This window comes from Pempheris klunzingeri, chromosome 6 (genome assembly GCF_042242105.1).
Source record: "Pempheris klunzingeri isolate RE-2024b chromosome 6, fPemKlu1.hap1, whole genome shotgun sequence".
In the NCBI taxonomy this organism is placed as follows: Eukaryota; Metazoa; Chordata; class Actinopteri; order Acropomatiformes; family Pempheridae; genus Pempheris; species Pempheris klunzingeri.
In genome coordinates this window covers 28302373-28323881 of record NC_092017.1, presented here as the reverse complement: position 1 = coordinate 28323881, position 21509 = coordinate 28302373, and the positions used below count along the sequence as shown (strand labels likewise).

The 21509-nt window shown below is 43.7% G+C and overlaps 1 protein-coding gene across 1 annotated transcript in view; it reads left to right on the top strand.

The window, feature by feature from the left end:
• Nucleotides 1-21509, top strand: part of frem1b (Fras1 related extracellular matrix 1b) — a 44369-nt gene that overhangs the window by 14858 nt on the left and 8002 nt on the right. Inside the window, exons 17-24 of the mRNA XM_070831977.1 lie at nucleotides 2088-2276; nucleotides 2566-2762; nucleotides 2858-3083; nucleotides 4387-4531; nucleotides 7061-7202; nucleotides 7286-7490; nucleotides 9204-9468; nucleotides 13500-13920. Of these exons, the coding sequence (XP_070688078.1) occupies nucleotides 2088-2276; nucleotides 2566-2762; nucleotides 2858-3083; nucleotides 4387-4531; nucleotides 7061-7202; nucleotides 7286-7490; nucleotides 9204-9468; nucleotides 13500-13920 (1790 nt within the window). The remainder of the gene's footprint in view (nucleotides 1-2087; nucleotides 2277-2565; nucleotides 2763-2857; nucleotides 3084-4386; nucleotides 4532-7060; nucleotides 7203-7285; nucleotides 7491-9203; nucleotides 9469-13499; nucleotides 13921-21509) is intronic.

The window sequence follows — 21509 nt, the reverse complement described above, 5'->3', positions numbered from 1 at the left end:
TGATCCAAGTCTATAAAGAGACCTGATCCAGGTCTGTAAAGAGACCTGATCCACGTCTGTAAAGAGACCTGATCCAGGTCTGTAAAGAGACCTGATCCAGGTCTATAAACAGACCTGATCCAAGTCTATAAAGAGACCTGATCCAGGTCTGTAAAGAGACCTGATCCACGTCTGTAAAGAGACCTGATCCAGGTCTATAAAGAGACCTGATCCACGTCTGTAAAGAGACCTGATCCAGGTCTGTAAAGAGACCTGATCCAGGTCTTTAAAAATGAAGGAAAACATATTTTTAAGACGATAATAATTAATTAGATATGAGGTCTCATTAAACTCACCTGGTCTTACTGTCGGCAGCGTTATCAAGTGTTTCTTCTCCTTCGTTTGAGTCCTGGAGGTTTTATTTCGTAGCGTTGGCGATAAACTCTCAGCTGAACTTTAACCAAATAAGTTGTTGTGCCTAAACCTAACCAAACTGTAACCAGCGCCGCGGCAGGAGAGAAAACACTCGGTGTTTCTCCTCGGAGACGCCGGCGCTCACCTGAACAAACTTCCTGAAATTATACTTTCACTCAGTTTGAAACGATAATAATTAACATCGGATTCAACCTCAGAGCAACATCTCTTTATTTCAGTGTGTGTGTGTGTCTGCGGTCCAAAGTCTCATTGTCTTCACATTGCATTATGGGTAATTTTTTGGCATTAGTGTGTGTGTGTGTTGTTCTCAGCGTCGCGGCCAAGCTAACGAGTTTGGCACCAACTTGTTTTAAGTGAAATCTGCCTATTGTCTGCTGGTATTACACACACACACACACACACGGTGAGATTATCGTGTGTGTGTGTGTGTGTGTGTGTGTTTCCCAGCGGACGGCAGGACAATGAGCGTCTTTCCGAAACAAAAAGCAGACAGCAGCACATCCCTCGCTCACAATGGGCCTCGTGTACTAGCCGTCTCGCTAGCAGGATTAGCCCAGCGCTAGCAGCTCGGGGTCGCTCTCTAATCCTGCCAGCCTATCTCGCCGTTCATTCAGTGCCCCCACCGCCAATCAGGGCAGGGTTTGGGCGGGGGAGGGTGTGTGGGGGTGGGGGGGTTTATGTGGTGTTTCTCGGTGTAATTAATTAGCAGTGAATAAAGACGCAGAGTAAGAGCATTAGCGCGGCCAAACAAGAGGAATCCAGCTTTACCTTGTTTGGGATGCTAGTTTATCAGCGAGATCCAGGACTGTCCGCCATGAATACACACACACACACACACACACACACACACACACACACACACAGTGTACACACACACACACACACACACACACACACACACACACACACACACACACACACACACACACACACGGATTATGGCTGTGTGGATCCAGGTCCAGAGGTGATTGTGTTTGTTTGTTAATTAACAGCAGAATGAAGGAAGATGATGGATTCATTAGCTGCTGATGGATGATGGATGATGGATTAATGGATGGATGATGGATGGATGGATGATGGATGGATGGATGATGGATTAATGGATTAATGATGATTCCATGAGATGAGGTCGATCACTTTTTCAGACCGTAAACTTCATCACCTGATTTCCTGAACTTTTTCCAGCAGAAAAGTCCTGAAGGTCAAACTTCTTCATGCTCAGTGATTGAAAACCAACCACACAGATGTTCAGGGTGGTGTTTAGTTTGGACTTCGGTGGTGAAGCTGTTAGTTCTGACTGCACCTGAATGCAGCGCTGATGGGAGAGAGACTTCCTGTGGTTTCTACCAAAATAAAAGCTGCTTTGTTTCTGGTAAACACTTAAAAAACACTTAAAAACTCTGAATTACAACCTCAGAGTAGTTTTGTTTGCTGACAGAGGTTCAGAGCTTCAGTGTCTGCTGGTGCGTTCACTGACTGCTTGTGGCTTCATGTGTGAAAAGGACGACTTTGGATGTCGGACCAGATTTATGAGGAAACGGCTTCAGTGAGGACGAGAAATGTAGTTTTTAATTCACATCCTACCATGACGCAGACAGACAGAACTGATGCTGATCCAAACTGAATAAAAGCTAAAAGAAAGTCATGTTCCTGTCGTTGTGTGTTCGCTGCAGGTGAGTCCATGTTTGTGGTGGACGAGGGCTCCTCCGCCTGTCTGTGTGGGGGGGTCCTGGGGGCCTCGGACCCCGACAGCCCCCCCGGCCAGCTGACCTTCCACGTGGAGACTCCTCCTCTGCACGGCTTCCTGGAGAACACACTGCCGACACCGGGCTCCGAGAAGAGCAACGCTGGAGTCCGAGTCGGTCAGTGTGTGTGTGTGTGTGTGTGTGTGTGTGTGTGTGTGTGTGTGTGTGTGTGTGTGTGTGTGTGTGTGTGTGTGTGTGTGTGTGTGTGGACGCCATATTGGGAAGGTCAAGATATTCAGTCTCTCACGTTTCTAACGAACCAAATTTCATGAAAATCGGCTCAGAATTAAGCGAGTTAGTTGATTTCTCTTGAGAAGTTTGCGTCTCTCAGTTTTGACCTCGCCAACATGGCGGACAAGCAGACGCATCGATGCTTCTCCGACTTTGGAGCTTTTCTTCTTCCCAGAATCCTTCAGTCTCGTCCACCTGACCTCCGGCTTCATCAACTACGTCCAATCAGAGAGTAAGGGGGCGGAGCCAACTGTGGACCAGCTGTCAATCAGTGTGAGCGACGGGCTGCATCGCTCCGCCCCCGTCCCCTTCTACATCATCATCAATCCGACCAATGACGAGACGCCTTCGCTGCACCTCGCCAACTTCACCGTGCGTCCACCTGAGCGCCGCCTCCCTGTGATTTCACCCCTCTAGAGGTGGAGATCAGCCGTAGTTACTCCTGTTCTCCGCCCCCCCCCCCGCAGGTGAAGGAGGGCGGGATGAGGGAGCTGACCCCCTCCATCCTGAACGGGTTCGACCTGGACGCCCCGCTGGACGTCCTGACCTTCACGCTGCTGCAGCCGCCGGCTCACGGCAGCATCATCAACGGCATCTACGGCACAGAGACGAGCCGCTACAAGGAGATGGGGGCCGACCTCCTGCAGAGGAGCCTCCCCGTCACCTCCTTCACCCTGCAGGAGCTCCGGCAAGGTGAGCGAGCCGCTGTAGGTCAGGGACAGGTGCAGGTACTGATACAGGTACAGGTACTGATACAGGTACAGGTAGTGATACAGGTACAGGTACTGATACAGGTACAGGTAGTGATACAGGTACAGGTAGTGATACAGGTACAGGTAGTGATACAGGTACAGGTATAGATACAGGGACAGGTATAGATACAGGTATAGATACAGGTATAGATACAGGCATAGATACAGGCATAGATACAGGGACAGGTATAGATACAGGTATAGATACAGGGACAGGTATAGATACAGGTATAGATACAGGGACAGGTACTGATACAGGTATAGATACAGGGACAGGTATAGATACAGGTATAGATACAGGGACAGGTACTGATACAGGTATAGATACAGGGACAGGTACTGATACAGGTATAGATACAGGGACAGGTACTGATACAGGTACAGGTATAGATACAGGTATAGATACAGGTATAGATACAGGCATAGATACAGGTATAGATACAGGTATAGATACAGGTATAGATACAGGCATAGATACAGGCATAGATACAGGCATAGATACAGGGACAGGTATAGATACAGGTATAGATACAGGGACAGGTACTGATACAGGTATAGATACAGGGACAGGTACTGATACAGGTATAGATACAGGGACAGGTACTGATACATGTACAGGTATAGATACAGGTATAGATACAGGGACAGGTACTGATACAGGTATAGATACAGGTATAGATACAGGGACAGGTACTGATACAGGTACAGGTATAGATACAGGTATAGATACAGGGACAGGTACTGATACAGATACAGGTATAGATACAGGTATAGATACAGGCATAGATACAGGTATAGATACAGGTATAGATACAGGCATAGATACAGGTATAGATACAGGCATAGATACAGGTATAGATACAGGTATAGATACAGGCATAGATACAGGTATAGATACAGGGACAGGTACTGATACAGGTATAGATACAGGGACAGGTACTGATACAGGTACAGGTATAGATACAGGTATAGATACAGGTATAGATACAGGTATAGATACAGGTATAGATACAGGTATAGATACAGGGACAGGTACTGATACATGTACAGGTATAGATACAGGTATAGATACAGGTACAGGTGTATTATACTGCATGTGTGTGTGTTACTTTGTATTTTTTAATTTAAATAAGAAGAAAACAGAGAAACACTGAATTTATAACCACTGCCCCCCCCCCCCCCCCCCCCCCTCCCTCCCTCCCTCCCTCCCTCCCTCCCCCCTGCCCCCCCCCTGCCCCCCCCAGGCATGAAGATCGTGTACATGCACGATGACACAGAAACCCTGAAGGACGCCGTGGCTCTGCGGCTGACAGATGGCGTCCACACAGTCCAGGGGACGGCTCAGGTCACCGTGCTGCCGGTCAACGACGAGAGGCCCCGCCTGCTCAAGTACACACACACACACACACACACACACTCACACACACACACACTCTCACACACACACACACACACACACACACACACACAGATGTGGGATGTGAGGATTTAGCTCTTAATGCTTAACGTTAATATGATATTTCTGGTTTCTGGTATTTCTGTGAGGTTTGAGGTCAAAGCAGAGATGTTTCTCATGTGATCACACATCATCAGATTCTAACATCAGTATCAGCTCCTATGATCACATGACCCACCTGGACCACACAGGACCAACATGCTGCTGGCTGAGCCGAGCCGAGCCGAGCCGAGCCGAGCCGAGCCGAGCCGAGCCGAGCGTCTGAGTCTCTGTAGACGTCTTAGTCTGAACTAAATCTCCAGAATCGTCCTTTAAAGCAAAATATTTCTGCAGCTGCAGCAAAGACAAGTGAAATCCAGAGAAGCTCAGCAGGACGTTTAGGGAGGGGGGGGGGCGGGGGTCAACATGGGACCGAGGGGTAAACTGTGCACATGTGTCGGGTCTCTTTGCTTCAGTGGGTGGCTACAGAGGAAATATGTGACCCCCTCCCACTGCTCCACCCCCACTTATAATATGGGAATAATATGGGAATTTGCATCCTTGACTGGCTCCCCCCCCCCCCCCCCCCCCCGTGCTGTCCCATCACGCTGCACCCCCCCCCCCTGCCCGCCCACATGTGCTGTCCCCAGACCAGTTGTTGGCGTGCGTGGGTGCGCTGGCACAGGCCGGCCTGGTACTGTAAAGGCCGCCCAGGTGGAAGTAACCACCAGACTTGGCAGATGCCGGCCTCCTTGTTTGTGCTGCTCCTGCAGGATGGACGTGGCCGACTCTCTCCTGCGTGGATTTTACTTCCAAGTGAAGAAGCAGCCAGACGGTTTATGATGTTCACCCCCCCCCCCTCCTCCACCACCACCCTCACACACACACACACACACACACCGTCAAACACCACCACCCCCCCAGACTTCCATGATCCCGCTCTCACACAAACTTCCAGCTTCTTCCTGCTTGTATGGCGTCCAGAGAGTCCACTGGGTCTGAAGAAGCACGAGAAGTTCATGAAGCAATTTAACGACAATTTAAAAAGTATCAAGAACTCTTAAACACCATTTTTACATTTCGTATATTTGTTCAAAGAGGTTATTTACTAGAGTTTGTTTAATTAAAAGAATCCATTCCGACTCATTCCGACTTGAATAATGTTGCTCTGATCCAGTCGTCGAAGGAGCTAACGCTAACGCTAACGCTACACTACAGTGGGTGGGCGGTAACGGTAAGTTAAAGTGTGTCGCTCATGTAACTGACGGGGTCTCAAAAGATATTAGACTTCAAGATTCCTGCTTCTACGCTGCAGGTCAAACCTTCTCTCTCTTTCACCAGACCCTTAAAGAATACTTGCTTCTTTAAGTCATTATTCGGGGGGGGTCGCGGTGGCAGCAGGTCGAGCAGGTCACTCCAGATGGTCCTTTTCCTGAGCAGCGCTTTCCAGCTCCTGCTTGGTGATCCTGGGGCGTTCCCCGGTGCTGGTGCTGACTCCCCCGGGGGGTCTGGTAAACCCCCAGAGGGACGACTAAAGGAATGTCTTATCTTATCCTGACCAGACGTCAAAGCACCTCAACTGGCTCCTTTAGATGTGAAGGATCAACTACTACTTCTACTTCTACTACTAGAGCTCCTCACCCTCAGAGCTCCTCACCCTCAGAGCTCCTCACCCTCAGAGCTCCTCACCCTCAGAGCTCCTCACCCTCTCTCGTAGATCGACTGGTAGATAAAAAAAACCAAAAACAAAATCTTCACCACATCGGACCGGTACAGCCCCCGTATTACTGCTGACACCACATCAATCCGTCTGTCCATCTCGTGCCCTATTTTACCGTCACTGAGAACAAGAACCAGAGGTACTTAAACTCCCCCACTCGGGGCAGCAACTCACTCTCAACTCAGAGGAGGAAATCGTTTCCCGGCAGAGAACCACGGCCTCAGACTTAGAGGTGCTGACTCTCATCCCGACCGCTTCACGCTCAGCTGTAAAGACACCAACAGCACCTCAGCGTAGTTTGTTGGCAGCTTCATCCATAAAAATCTATCATTTATTTGTTGATCAGACGTTTAGTGTCTAAAATCTGAACCTGTACGGTGACTGTGGCTGTCAGATACATAATAAGATTTATGATAAGATTTTTAGGTTGAGCCTCTTTTATTCTGTCATGCTTCTATAAACATCCACATATTTTGTGTGCTTATTTTATACTTTATTTTGATCTTTATTATAGTTTCAGTCTGGAACATTTCCCTGCACATGGTGCTGTGTCTAACTGTGGATGTGACACATAAAGGTCTTATCTTATGGTGCACGTTCTACGTTTCTGCCTCCTGTTTGTTACTTTTTAGACTCTTTTGCAAAGCTGAACAGAATAAAGTCTGAACTGAACAAAACTGAAGAAAAGTGACTCAAATCAACTAAAACTAATCTAAACCTCTTTGCAGTGAACTTTATCTGTGTTTTTCTTCGTTGGTGTCAGGAATGCGGGGTTGGAGGTGGACTCCGGCGAGCGTAGGGTGATCTCCAGCGTGGCTCTGGAGGCCGAGGACCTGGACAACCCCCCGAACCAGGTGTACTACTTCCTGAACGCCGCGCCACGCTTCGGCAAACTGCAGCTGAAGGTGAGGACTCATTTCAGCGCTTGTGTTCCTGCCGTCTTCACGAGGTCGAGCTCGGCGCCGTAACGGCTCTGATTCGTCCGCAGACCGAGGCGGGTTGGACCGAGCTGTCGGCCGGTCAGAACTTCACTCAGGACGACGTGGAGATGAACCGTCTGTGGTATGCTCACACCGCCGCCGCCAACACCACCGGGTTCAAAGGCCACGACAGCTTCCGCTTCACCCTCAGCGACCTGGACAAGGAGACGCCCACGCAGAGCTTCTTCATCTCGGTTCACACCGTGCAGAAAGGTCAGAGGTCACGGAGAGGATGTACTTTTCTGCAGAGTAACAACAGGTATCTGAGGAATGTAGTGCAGTAAGATGTAGCAGACAAGTAGTGCAGCATTAGTACAAGTAAGTAAGAGGTGAAGTAAGAACACTTCATCGCTCCTGAAGGGTTCATTTTACAATCAACCCGTCTATAAAAGAAAAGAATAAAATAAACTCTCTCAGCTGACAGGATGCAGCAGCAGAACGTGTCTCGTCCAGCGTGCTGACAGCAGAAGGAATGAAGGAGTTTGTAGATCTGGTTTCCGTGCTGGCACATAATGAACCACGGCGTCCTTTAGGACACGAGCGGGTCGACGAGCTCGGATGTAATTCCTGACCTGGGAGCAGACCCCTCTCTGGCCCTTCTCTCCGGCCCCTCAGTAGCCCCTCTGTTGTCCCGCTGTGGGCCCCCCTCTGTGGGCCCTCTGACCGGTCGTGGTTCATGTATTATTAAGTGCCCCCCCCCCCCCCCCCCCCCCCCCCCCCCCCGTGGCTCACCGTGCCAGCTTTGCCAGTCGGGTGAACACGGCGCGGCGAGGACTCGGCCCTTCTGGCTCCGGGCCCTCCGATCCTGGAGGAGCAGAGGTGAGAAACGAGCGACCTCCTCAGCCGGTGAATAATTAACGGAGGGGGGGAGGGGGACAGCTGTGGAGGGCGTTGGCTCGTCTCCTCTGGGTCCTCTTCCTCCTCCTCCTCCTCTTCCTCCTCCTCCTCCTGGGTCCTGTCTTGGTTTTGCTTCGGTTGTGTGAACTTAAATAATCACCTTTTTACTGAAGTCGATGGAGACTTTGATCCGGAGTCGTTCCCCAAAGAAAACTACACTTTCATTTCTAGTTTAAGAGGCTTTTCGTCATAAATGCTCCTTTTAAAGGGACATTGACACAGTTTCGTCCACGTAGAGACGTCTCTGGGCTGTAAAACCCACCTTGTACACTGGAGTGTCTGTGAAGATTTCACTTTTTAAGCACTTTTGCAAACAAAACTGCAGAACCAGCTGCATGTTGTCATCAAATATCAGTGAAAAAAAGGGTTTGGATCTCCAAAACTGGAAAACAAAAATGGACAAAAAGACCAGCCGCTGCTCTGTGACACCACCTTTATATCCCTAAATCTCCATTATTACGACACCCTCATGTTTCCACAGTCCTCTGAGCCGTGGGTTCATGTTCTCCAGCAGAACAACCACCTGAAGTACCCAGTCTAGAGAGGCCCAAGTAGGCACAGAGCAGGAAGGAGTCCACAGGAGTCCAAATAAATGAGATCTGATAATTATACCAAAGAAAAAACACATCAGACACAAAGAGACAGAGGAAGAAAATAAACAAACAAATATAGAAATAAATATAACGAACCCCCAAAAGACCTGATTTGTTGCACCTTATTTTCCAGACTGCAGGTAAATAACTGTCAAGTTTGTGTTGGAGGCTCTTTAAAGGAGAAGAAACGTGTGTTTTATTTTCCATTTTTATTGACTTCCAGTGAAAAATGCCTTCATCTCCCACATGAATGCTCAAAACTTGTTTCCGTCTTTATGAAAATAAAGTTGTTTTTGGTTTTCTGGACTTCTGCAGGAAAGAAAACACACAAATAACAGGAGAAGAACTCCAGGGTGGAAATAAATGCAGATAATTAACCAGATTTCTTTTGAATATTGACCAAAACTGTGAATAAGTCAAACGCTGCCTCCTCCAGGTGACTTGGTGCTGCAGAGCGCCGCGGTGCGTCTGACGGAGGGCGAGCGGGTCGTCCTGAGCACCGACGTCCTGCTGGCGTCGGACTCGGCCAGCCGCCCGGAGGAGCTGGTCTACGCCGTGTCGGTCCCGCCTCGGCACGGCCTCATCCACGCCGTCCAGCGTCCCGGCGTCTCGCTGACCACCTTCACGCAGCTGGACGTGGCCGCACAGCGAGTGTGTTACACCCACGACAACAGCCACCACGCAGAGACCGACTCCTTCAGGTCAGAACACACACACAGTCAGCGTTAGTAACAGTAAAATGACTCCGTCTTTCATGAATCTGTCCTCAAACACATAATAAATAACAATAAACAAGATAAATATCCAACATCCACCTCGAGTTTGGCTTCATGTGCGTCACCATCTTGGCTTTTTGGAGCCAGAAGCGACTCTGATTGGTCGGTGAGCAGGTAGCCCTGGTCTATTTTCCTCTAAATGGGACCATAATTCTCTAAATGAACATCCAAGCCTTGAGTTTGGCTTCATGAGTGTCGCCAACTTTTTTCTTTTGGAGCCAAACGTGGTCCTTTTGGCCTGCTGAGCTGACTAACTTCCTGCTAGCGCTCTGCATAACTTCCACATGTTATCGGACTGAATGGACCAAACCCCAATGGTGAAACGAGTCATTTCATAGATTGTAAATTATCCGCTGATTTACAGACGTCTCTTTGGGGCCCAACGGGGTCACATGACGGACGCCATTGTTGTAATTACACAGTTTGGTTTTGAAGCCTCAAGTTTGGCTTTATGACCGTCTCCATCTTGGTTTTTTGGAGCCAGAAGTGACGTTGATTCCTGGTGCGTCTTCCTCTAAATGGACCATCACTGACTACATGAACATCCTCCTGTTCTGAAGAAGACAGTAAACTAGAGACTGAGAGCAGAAACTGTTCACTGAGCTGATCAATCAGGAGAGAAGTCGCCTCATTTCCTCATTGACTTCCATCCAATCAGACTTCTGTTTGGAGCCAGTGGAGTCGCCCCCTGCTGGACACTAGAGAGGAAGCAGCTTTAAGGCTTCACTGTTCAGACACTGAAGCTACAAACACTTTAGATTCAGTAGATTCAGAAAAACGAACTCGTCCTGGTTCTTTGCTGCTCTCACAGTGAAAAGACGGTTTTCTCTCCATCTTATGTCGCTGACGTTCGCCTCTAATGAGTTTGACGTCCAGCCAGCAGCAGAGTAAGTCTTTGACTATCATAATAGTGAACTAAGAAACTGTGACTTTAAGGACACCGGAGGGTCTTCAGGCTCTTCAGCCCTCAACTGTTTGATGTTTGTGGAAAACAGAATCAAATGAAACTTTATCCATCAAGAAGAACGTTTTGGTCCCCAAGATGCTATTTGTCTTTAAAAAAATAGAATAAATACATAACAATAATTACAGTGTCATGTGGGATCATATTAGTGATACTAATAGATGTCAATAGACCTCAAATAGATAAAAACCATGTAGACATATTGTGTGACATATGTAATGTTTACAGTCTGATCTGAACTCCTCCAGCTCCGCCCTGCTGAGCAGCTGCTGCTTGACTTTGGCCTTCTCTCTTAACTGGAGCGATTTTGCAGCACAGCATGAAATTCTGCAAACATCAGGAGGATAAATGGCAAATTATCTGCCGACATATTGTGAGAGGAGGGTATTTCTGTCAGCAACCCCCCCCCCCCCCCCCCCCCCCCCCCCCAGAAAAAATAAAAAACTATCACACACAACATTTGGCTGACGAAAGAAAAGCTGGGCACAGAGACGACAGAGACGAGAGGTTTTCTCTGCTGCAGCATGTTTATCTGCTTTTCCAGCCAATTTGGCAGCAGCAGTGTTTTTTAACAGGGGGGGGGGGCAGGGAGGGAGGGAGGGAGGGGGGTGACCTGGAGAGTGTGCAGACCCCGGGTTTGTCACCCAGACCTCTGCTGCCCTGACCGGCTGGTTATCTGGCTCCAGAAGACCAGTCAGGTCACAGCCAATCAGATGACAGACAGTCAGGTGACAGCCAATCAGGTCACAGCCAATCGGATGACAGACAGTCAGGTGACAGCCAATCAGGTCACAGCCAATCGGAGGACAGCCAATCGGGTCACAGCCAATCAGATGACAGCCAATCAGGTCACAACCAATCGGATGACAGCCAATTAGGTCACAGCCAATCAGATGACAGCCAATCAGGTCACAGCCAATCGGATGACAGCCAATTAGGTCACAGCCAATCAGGTGACAGCCAATCAGGTCACAACCAATCGGATGACAGCCAATTAGGTCACAACCAATCGGATGACAGCCAATTAGGTCACAACCAATCAGGTCACAGCCAATCGGATGACAGCCAATCAGGTCACAACCAATCAGGTCACAGCCAATCGGATGACAGCCAATCAGGTCACAGCCAATCGGATGACGGCCAATCAGATCACAACCAATCAGGTCACGGCCAATCAGGTCACAGCCAATCGGATGACGGCCAATCAGGTCACAGCCAATCAGGTCACAGCCAATCGGATGACGGCCAATCAGGTCACAGCCTGTGATCGCCCTTCAGTTAGTCTCTGAGTGTTGGCTTTGATCCGATTGGCTGACAGCTTTGTTTAATGACCGTCTATAAATACTAAAATATACATAAATATTACGGCCTTTTCTCACAGCTGCACCTGAAAACCTCCTACCTGACAGAACCAAAGAGTTTGAAAAGCAGCTGCTGACGCTTCGATCCACGGCTGCTAATAGATCCTCTATAACTGCAGATGTGTCACTACAGGTTCCACTTCCTGTCTCCGGAGTGGGCGTGGCCTCCTGGCGGTGTGGTTAACATTAAAACAGACGGTAACAGAAGGAAACCCTCCACCTTAGTTATTTCCTGCATCCGTGCACCAAGGTTTAAAGTACAAAGCTAGTTAGCATGGAAGCTAACAACAAGCTTTAGCACTCTGCACTTTGAAGCCATGTGACACAGAAACAGGAAGTGACTCTTGAGTGAAGCGTCTCTTTCCTGTGTCGTCTCTGTTTTAAGCTTAACAACAAAAACAGCTGTTTCTAGTATTTTTCTAGAGTTTACTATCAGTCAGACTCGATTTCAGACGTCTCTTATCATCCTGTTACTGTTCGTTACCGTCTGCGACAATTTTTTCAATTGAAATTGGCCTTAAGTTTAATTAAACAGTCTTAAATTCACCCTCCTGATACATGTAGACATCCTGAACAGAGTTTAAATCTGAGTGACAGGAAGTGTGTGTGTGTGTGTGTGTGTGTGTGTGTGGAGGAGGATGTTGGGGGGGCCACACCTGAACAACACACACCTGTGCATCCTTTCCTTGTGTGTGTGTGTGTGTGTGTGTGTTGCCGTGACAGCACATGATGAATGGGCATTATTAGAAGAATAACAACAGCGCTGGCATGGTGGCGGTGGCGGCGGCCAGAGCAGCGGCCACAGACGGCCGTCCCTGGGCAAATATGGCCGACATCGGAGCCAGATGTTACACCAGGACCTGCCTGTGTGTGTGTGTGTGAGTGTGTGTGTGTGTGTGTGTGTGTGGTGGCCGGCGTGCTGAGGCCCGGGGCAGTTAGTCAGCTGCAGGGCTGAGAGGCAGATTGTGTTGGCAGAGGGCTGAGAGCAGGACAAAACACACACACACACACACACACACACACACACAGAGCTCATTTTTCAGGTCCACTGCACTGTCAATTGTCACCATAGTGTGTGTGTGTGTGTGTGTGTGTGTGTGTGTGCGTGTGTGTGTGTGTGAGACGATCTGGTGAACACACACTAAAACTCACCAAATGCAAACAGCCTTTCTGTGAGTGATTGATGAAGCTGCTGTCACTGTTCCTCAGGAGATTAATTACCTTAAACACTCAAACTGCAGTCGGTTCTTCTTCTTAGACTTTTTATATCTTTATATATTTCACAGCAGTCAGTGTTCGTCTTCTGTTCAGTCTGACAGAACCACTAAATCTAAACCCCAGCTTTGCTCTAAGTGCTGTGTGATGTCTCTAAACAATAAGATATAACAGTGAGGTCGTGTGTTTTTCCAGTTTGGGAGCTTTAGAGAGCTAATAACATTATAAAGACTGCAGTTGTTGAGGAATGTCGTCGCCCTGGACGCCAAACATGGCCGCCACCTGCCCAAAAACTCCCGGTAGAGTTTGGGGACTAGATTTCCTGTAGGTCAATAATTTTACGTTGGTTTTATTTTGGAGGAATGACGCCGATGTCGGACTTTGGCCCTCAGATCTGTTTCGTCTTGTCTTCACAGTTTCATCGTTACCAACGGCGACTCGTCCCGCGGCGGCACCCTCCACTTCACCATCGAGCACGGCGACCGCATCCCGCCGACCCTCCACCACAACGCGGGCCTCCGGCTGCAGGACGGCTCCACGGCGACCATCACCGCCGACGAGCTGCAGCTCACCGACCCCGACACCGCGGTCGCCAACCTGAGCTTCGTGGTCACGCAGCTGCCGCGCTACGGTAACCTGCTGCTGAGAGGAGCCCCGCTGTCACCGCCGCTCAGGGTCACCCAGGCGGACGTGGACGAGCTGAGCCTGGCTTACCGGCACGACCCGGGCAGCCCGGCGGACATAGACAGGTTCTACTTCCTGCCGACGGACGGGAACAACAGAGGTTACCTGGAGTTTGGACAGCTGAGAGACGAGCCCGCCGTCTTCAACATACAGGTATGAAATCAAAGATGGAGCCAAACGAGTCCACACAGCGCCGGTTAAACCGATCACCGCCAGGCAGATCTATATTTATATCTAATCTACAGACAGGTGAAGTCTTGTCGTCTCGTCCAGTCGGCCGCCATGGGAGCACGTTTCAGAAAAAACATGTCAACAGTTTACAACAAACTGTTTTCTTAATTTGAAAAACCACATTTTAAACTGACAGACATCCTGTGTGATTCATGGAACAATTCAAACGGGATCAAAACTTTATTTGTTGACAACCGGACAAATTTTGTCTGAGAAAAGGTCCCACGGTGGTCCAGGACTCCGCTTCTCTCTGTTCTTAAACACATCGCACCGGCAGTGATGTGTTTTATGGTCGGAGCTCAGAGAAAAAGTTTCTGATGCTCCAGATAAAAAAAAAAGAGGAAGGACACACGTCAACAGTGTAATCAGACTGTATGTGGTGCTTTCATAAGCCAGAAAATCTGCCTTCCACCATTGGGCCCACAGAGCATGACTTACTAGCGTCTCAGGCCTGCTGAGCTGGCTAACTTCCTGTTAGCGCTGTGCTAACTTCCTGTTAGCGCTGTGCTGACTTCCTGTTAACTTTAACTGGGATAAAATGATTGAATCATTCGGCTTTTCTAGACTTTCCAAATGTTATCGGACTGAATGGATCAAATCCTGATGAGTCCTTTCACAGATGGAGCCAGAAGTGACATCATTCCACTAAGCCCTCCTCTGATTGGTCAGTGAGCAGGTAGCCCCGCCCCCCTCCTGGTGTATCTTCCTCTAAATGGACCATCATTGACTAAATGAACGTCCTGCTGTGCTGAAGAAGACAGTAAACTAGAGACTGAGAGCAGAAAGTCGCCTCATTTCCTCATTGACTTCCATCCAATCTATCTACCTGATATTATTGGATTCTAATTATTGCTGCATTCATGTGTCCGTCGCCTGAATGCTGCAGCTGTAAAGTTGGAGCTCATTTTACTGACTTTATAAAAAAAACAAACGGTAGTTTAATTTGTAATAACACGTTATTATTGATTACCATTGTTATTAAATGATTATTGATTAGTTTATTACATTTTGAATCATTCACCCAAACCTGTAAAGTAACTAAAGTTGTGTATAGCAAAGTAAAAAGTACAATATAATGCTTATAACAAACCCTCTGAGATGCAGAAAATGGAAGTAGGTACAAGTAGCTCAAATAGCACTGAAGCATCAGTAGTTTCTGGAGGTTTCCATTGACTTCCAGCCATGTTGAAGCTGCTGTCGACTCTCAGGTGGACGACTGAAGTACACAGATAAATATTTGAAGCTGAGAGCAGCAGGTGAGCCAAGACGACCCCCCCCCCCCCCCCCCCCCCAAAAAAAAAAAAAAAAAAAAAACACCACCACCTCAACCCCCCCACCATCGCATGCTACACACACACACACACACACACACACACACACACAGAGGCAGCCAGGTGGCTAACACGACTGTCCTGAGCCTCTGAGAGACTGAAGGCTGCTTGTGATTGGACGATGTGTGTGTGTGACATGTACTGTGTGTGTGTGTGTGTGTGTGTGTGTGTGTGTGTGTCAAATATTCATGAAACACACACACTCACACTTCATCACTGTGGGAGTCACTAACATTAAAGAAGCATAAAGATAAATCAGGTTATTTCTGCCTTCAGAAACATAAAACTACAATAAAAAATGCAACAAAAAGCCTCAAATTCACATAAAACTCTTCTAATTAAATGAGGAAAAGTGGAAACGCTGAATTCGGCCACGTTGGATGTGTTTATTTGTGTAAATGTAGTTTTATCAAAAATGTCAGAAAACCGTCCAAGGTTATGCTTTTAAATGTTGAACCCAAAGAGATTCAGTTTTCCGTGATATTATCAGTGTAGGATAATAACAAAGTACTCAAAAGTATAAATTTAAAGTGTTTTCTGCTTCATCTCATGTTGTACTTCACATTTTTACCAACAAAACAAATGAAGACTTTATAAATTCTGATGTTTTGCTTTAATTAAATTGCATTTTCACCATTTTTACTAAACAAACCAACAAAAATATAATGTTGAAAAACATCAAAATCAGCACTTATTAGTAAACCGACGTCATTTACTTAAAAAAAGGTAATAATAAAAAGAAGGCCCGCACAGGTGCATGCTGGTCCTTCACAAAAACTAAATGTTAAACTAAAACGGCCAAATAATTAAACAAATAAATACCATAAAAGTCTAATTTAAATAAAGCAAACATCTAAAATAATAATGATCTCACTCATAATTTTTATTTTGTTGTTGGCAGTGAAGGAATTATTTTTATCATACTGTAATGATATATAATTATTTAATATATCTTTTGTTTTATGACCTGTTAATTTATTTTAAAATTGTTTTATTTTATTTTTAATTTATTTTGTAAAGCACTTTGAGCTGCACCTTATGTATGAAAGCTACTAATAAAGTTATTAATAGTGTTGTATTAGTACTTTACCGTGTCGTATTAGTACTTTACCGTGTGGTATTCGTACTTTACCGTGTGGTATTAGTACTTTGCCGTGTGGTATTAGTACTTTCACTGCAGTAAAGGAGCTGAATACTTCCTTCTACACCTTATCTTTGTGTTTATATGTTGATTCTTGTCGTTCGGTGTTTATTTAGAGACAAACGGAGACAAATGTAGCTGAATAAAACAAAATAAACTGAAAACCAGTAAAAACTACATTTCCCTCTTTAAAATCTACATTTCCCTCTTTAAAAACAACATTTCCCTCTTTAAAATCTACATTTCCCTCTTTAAAAACAACATTTCCCTCTTTAAAAACTACATTTCCCTCTTTAAAATCTACATTTCCCCCTTTAAAAACAACATTTCCCTCTTTAAAAACTACATTTCCCTCTTTAAAAACAACATTTCCCTCTTTAAAATCTACATTTCCCTCTTTAAAAACTACATTTCCCTCTTTAAAAACAACATTTCCCTCTTTAAAAACTACATTTCCCTCTTTAAAATCTACATTTCCCTCTTTAAAAACAACATTTCCCTCTTTAAAATCTACATTTCCCTCTTTAAAAACTACATTTCCCTCTTTAAAAACTACATTTCCCTCTTTAAAATCTACATTTCCCTCTTTAAAAACAACATTTCCCTCTTTAAAAACTACATTTCCCTCTTTAAAAACAACATTTCCCTCTTTAAAAACAACATTTCCCTCTTTAAAAACTACATTTCCCTCTTTAAAATCTACATTTCCCTCTTTAAAAACAACATTTCCCTCTTTAAAAACTACATTTCCCTCTTTAAAAACAACATTTCCCTCTTTAAAAACTACATTTCCCTCTTTAAAATCTACATTTCCCTCTTTAAAAACAACATTTCCCTCTTTAAAAACTACATTTCCCTCTTTAAAATCTACATTTCCCTCTTTAAAAACATTTCCCTCTTTAAAATCTACATTTCCCTCTTTAAAAACAACATTTCCCTCTTTAAAAACAACATTTCCCTCTTTAAAAACTACATTTCCCCCTTTAAAAACAACATTTCCCCCGTTAAAAACTACATTTCCCCCTTTAAAAACAACATTTCCCCCGTTAAAAACTACATTTCCCCCTTTAAAAACAACATTTCCCCCTTTAAAAACTACATTTCCCCCTTTAAAAACATTTCCCTCTTTAAAATCTACATTTCCCTCTTTAAAAACTACATTTCCCTCTTTAAAATCTACATTTCCCTCTTTAAAAACAACATTTCCCTCTTTAAAATCTACATTTCCCTCTTTAAAAACATTTCCCTCTTTAAAAACAACATTTCCCCCTTTAAAATCTACATTTCCCTCTTTAAAAACAACATTTCCCTCTTTAAAATCAACATTTCCCTCTTTAAAAACTACATTTCCCTCTTTAAAAACTACATTTCCCCCTTTAAAAACATTTCCCTCTTTAAAATCTACATTTCCCTCTTTAAAAACAACATTTCCCTCTTTAAAATCTACATTTCCCTCTTTAAAATCTACATTTCCCTCTTTAAAAACTACATTTCCCTTTTTAAAATCTACATTTCCCCCTTTAAAAACTACATTTCCCCCTTTAAAATCTACATTTCCCTCTTTAAAAACTACATTTCCCCCTTTAAAAACAACATTTCCCTCTTTAAAAACTACATTTCCCCCTTTAAAAACAACATTTCCCTCTTTAAAAACTACATTTCCCTCTTTAAAAACAACATTTCCCCCTTTAAAAACTACATTTCCCTCTTTAAAAACTACATTTCCCCCTTTAAAAACTACATTTCCCCCTTTAAAAACTACATTTCCCCCTTTAAAAACATTTCCCCCTTTAAAAACAACATTTCCCCCTTTAAAAACTACATTTCCCCCTTTAAAAACAACATTTCCCCCTTTAAAAACAACATTTCCCCGTTTAAAAACTACATTTCCCCCTTTAAAAACAACATTTCCCCCTTTAAAAACAACATTTCCCCCGTTAAAAACAACATTTCCCCCTTTAAAAACTACATTTCCCCCGTTAAAAACAACATTTCCCCCTTTAAAAACAACATTTCCCCCTTTAAAAACAACATTTCCCCCTTTAAAAACTACATTTCCCCCTTTAAAAACAACATTTCCCCCTTTAAAAACAACATTTCCCCCGTTAAAAACAACATTTCCCCCTTTAAAAACAACATTTCCCCCGTTAAAAACTACATTTCCCTCTTTAAAAACAACATTTCCCCCTTTAAAAACAACATTTCCCCCTTTAAAAACTACATTTCCCCCTTTAAAAACTACATTTCCCTCTTTAAAAACAACATTTCCCCCTTTAAAAACTACATTTCCCTCTTTAAAAACTACATTTCCCTCTTTAAAAACATTTCCCTCTTTAAAATCTACATTTCCCTCTTTAAAAACTACATTTCCCTCTTTAAAATCTACATTTCCCTCTTTAAAAACATTTCCCTCTTTAAAATCTACATTTCCCTCTTTAAAAACAACATTTCCCTCTTTAAAATCTACATTTCCCTCTTTAAAAACATTTCCCTCTTTAAAATCTACATTTCCCTCTTTAAAAACTACATTTCCCCCTTTAAAAACAACATTTCCCCCTTTAAAAACAACATTTCCCCCGTTAAAAACTACATTTCCCCCGTTAAAAACAACATTTCCTTCTTTAAAAACAACATTTCCCCCTTTAAAAACAACATTTCCCCCGTTAAAAACTACATTTCCCCCTTTAAAAACAACATTTCCCCCTTTAAAAACTACATTTCCCCCTTTAAAAACATTTCCCTCTTTAAAATCTACATTTCCCTCTTTAAAAACATTTCCCTCTTTAAAATCTACATTTCCCTCTTTAAAAACTACATTTCCCTTTTTAAAAACTACATTTCCTTCTTTAAAAACAACATTTCCCTCTTTAAAAACAACATTTCCCTCTTTAAAAACAACATTTCCCTCTTTAAAAACTACATTTCCTTCTTTAAAAACAACATTTCCCCCTTTAAAAACAACATTTCCCCCTTTAAAAACAACATTTCCCCCGTTAAAAACTACATTTCCCCCTTTAAAAACAACATTTCCCCCTTTAAAAACAACATTTCCCCCGTTAAAAACAACATTTCCCCCTTTAAAAACAACATTTCCCCCGTTAAAAACAACATTTCCCCCTTTAAAAACTACATTTCCCCCGTTAAAAACAACATTTCCCCCTTTAAAAACAACATTTCCCCCTTTAAAAACAACATTTCCCCCGTTAAAAACAACATTTCCCCCTTTAAAAACAACATTTCCCCCGTTAAAAACTACATTTCCCTCTTTAAAAACAACATTTCCCCCTTTAAAAACAACATTTCCCCCTTTAAAAACTACATTTCCCCCTTTAAAAACAACATTTCCCCCTTTAAAAACAACATTTCCCCCTTTAAAAACTACATTTCCCTCTTTAAAAACAACATTTCCCTCTTTAAAAACTATATTTCCCTCTTTAAAATCTACATTTCCCTCTTTAAAAACATTTCCCTCTTTAAAATCTACATTTCCCTCTTTAAAAACAACATTTCCCTCTTTAAAATCTACATTTCCCTCTTTAAAAACATTTCCCTCTTTAAAATCTACATTTCCCTCTTTAAAAACTACATTTCCTTCTTTAAAAACAACATTTCCCCCTTTAAAAACAACATTTCCCCCTTTAAAAACAACATTTCCCCCTTTAAAAACTACATTTCCCCCTTTAAAAACAACATTTCCCCCGTTAAAAACTACATTTCCCCCTTTAAAAACAACATTTCCCCCTTTAAAAACAACATTTCCCCCTTTAAAAACAACATTTCCCCCGTTAAAAACAACATTTCCCCCTTTAAAAACAACATTTCCCCCGTTAAAAACAACATTTCCCCCTTTAAAAACAACATTTCCCCCTTTAAAAACAACATTTCCCCCGTTAAAAACAACATTTCCCCCTTTAAAAACTACATTTCCCCCTTTAAAAACAACATTTCCCCCTTTAAAAACAACATTTCCCCCTTTAAAAACTACATTTCCCTCTTTAAAAACAACATTTCCCTCTTTAAAAACTATATTTCCCTCTTTAAAATCTACATTTCCCTCTTTAAAAACATTTCCCTCTTTAAAATCTACATTTCCCCCTTTAAAAACAACATTTCCCTCTTTAAAATCTACATTTCCCTCTTTAAAAACATTTCCCTCTTTAAAATCTACATTTCCCTCTTTAAAAACTACATTTCCTTCTTTAAAAACAACATTTCCCCCTTTAAAAACAACATTTCCCCCTTTAAAAACAACATTTCCCCCTTTAAAAACTACATTTCCCCCTTTAAAAACAACATTTCCCCCGTTAAAAACTACATTTCCCCCTTTAAAAACAACATTTCCCCCTTTAAAAACAACATTTCCCCCTTTAAAAACAACATTTCCCCCGTTAAAAACAACATTTCCCCCTTTAAAAACAACATTTCCCCCGTTAAAAACAACATTTCCCCCTTTAAAAACAACATTTCCCCCTTTAAAAACAACATTTCCCCCGTTAAAAACAACATTTCCCTCTTTAAAAACTACATTTCCCCCGTTAAAAACAACATTTCCCCCTTTAAAAACAACATTTCCCCCTTTAAAAACAACATTTCCCCCGTTAAAAACAACATTTCCCCCTTTAAAAACTACATTTCCCCCTTTAAAAACAACATTTCCCCCTTTAAAAACAACATTTCCCCCTTTAAAAACAACATTTCCCCCTTTAAAAACAACATTTCCCCCGTTAAAAACATTTCCCTCTTTAAAAACTACATTTCCCCCGTTAAAAACAACATTTCCCCCTTTAAAAACAACATTTCCCCCTTTAAAAACAACATTTCCCCCGTTAAAAACAACATTTCCCCCTTTAAAAACTACATTTCCCCCTTTAAAAACAACATTTCCCCCTTTAAAAACAACATTTCCCCCTTTAAAAACAACATTTCCCCCGTTAAAAACAACATTTCCCCCGTTAAAAACAACATTTCCCCCTTTAAAAACAACATTTCCCCCGTTAAAAACTACATTTCCCTCTTTAAAAACAACATTTCCCCCTTTA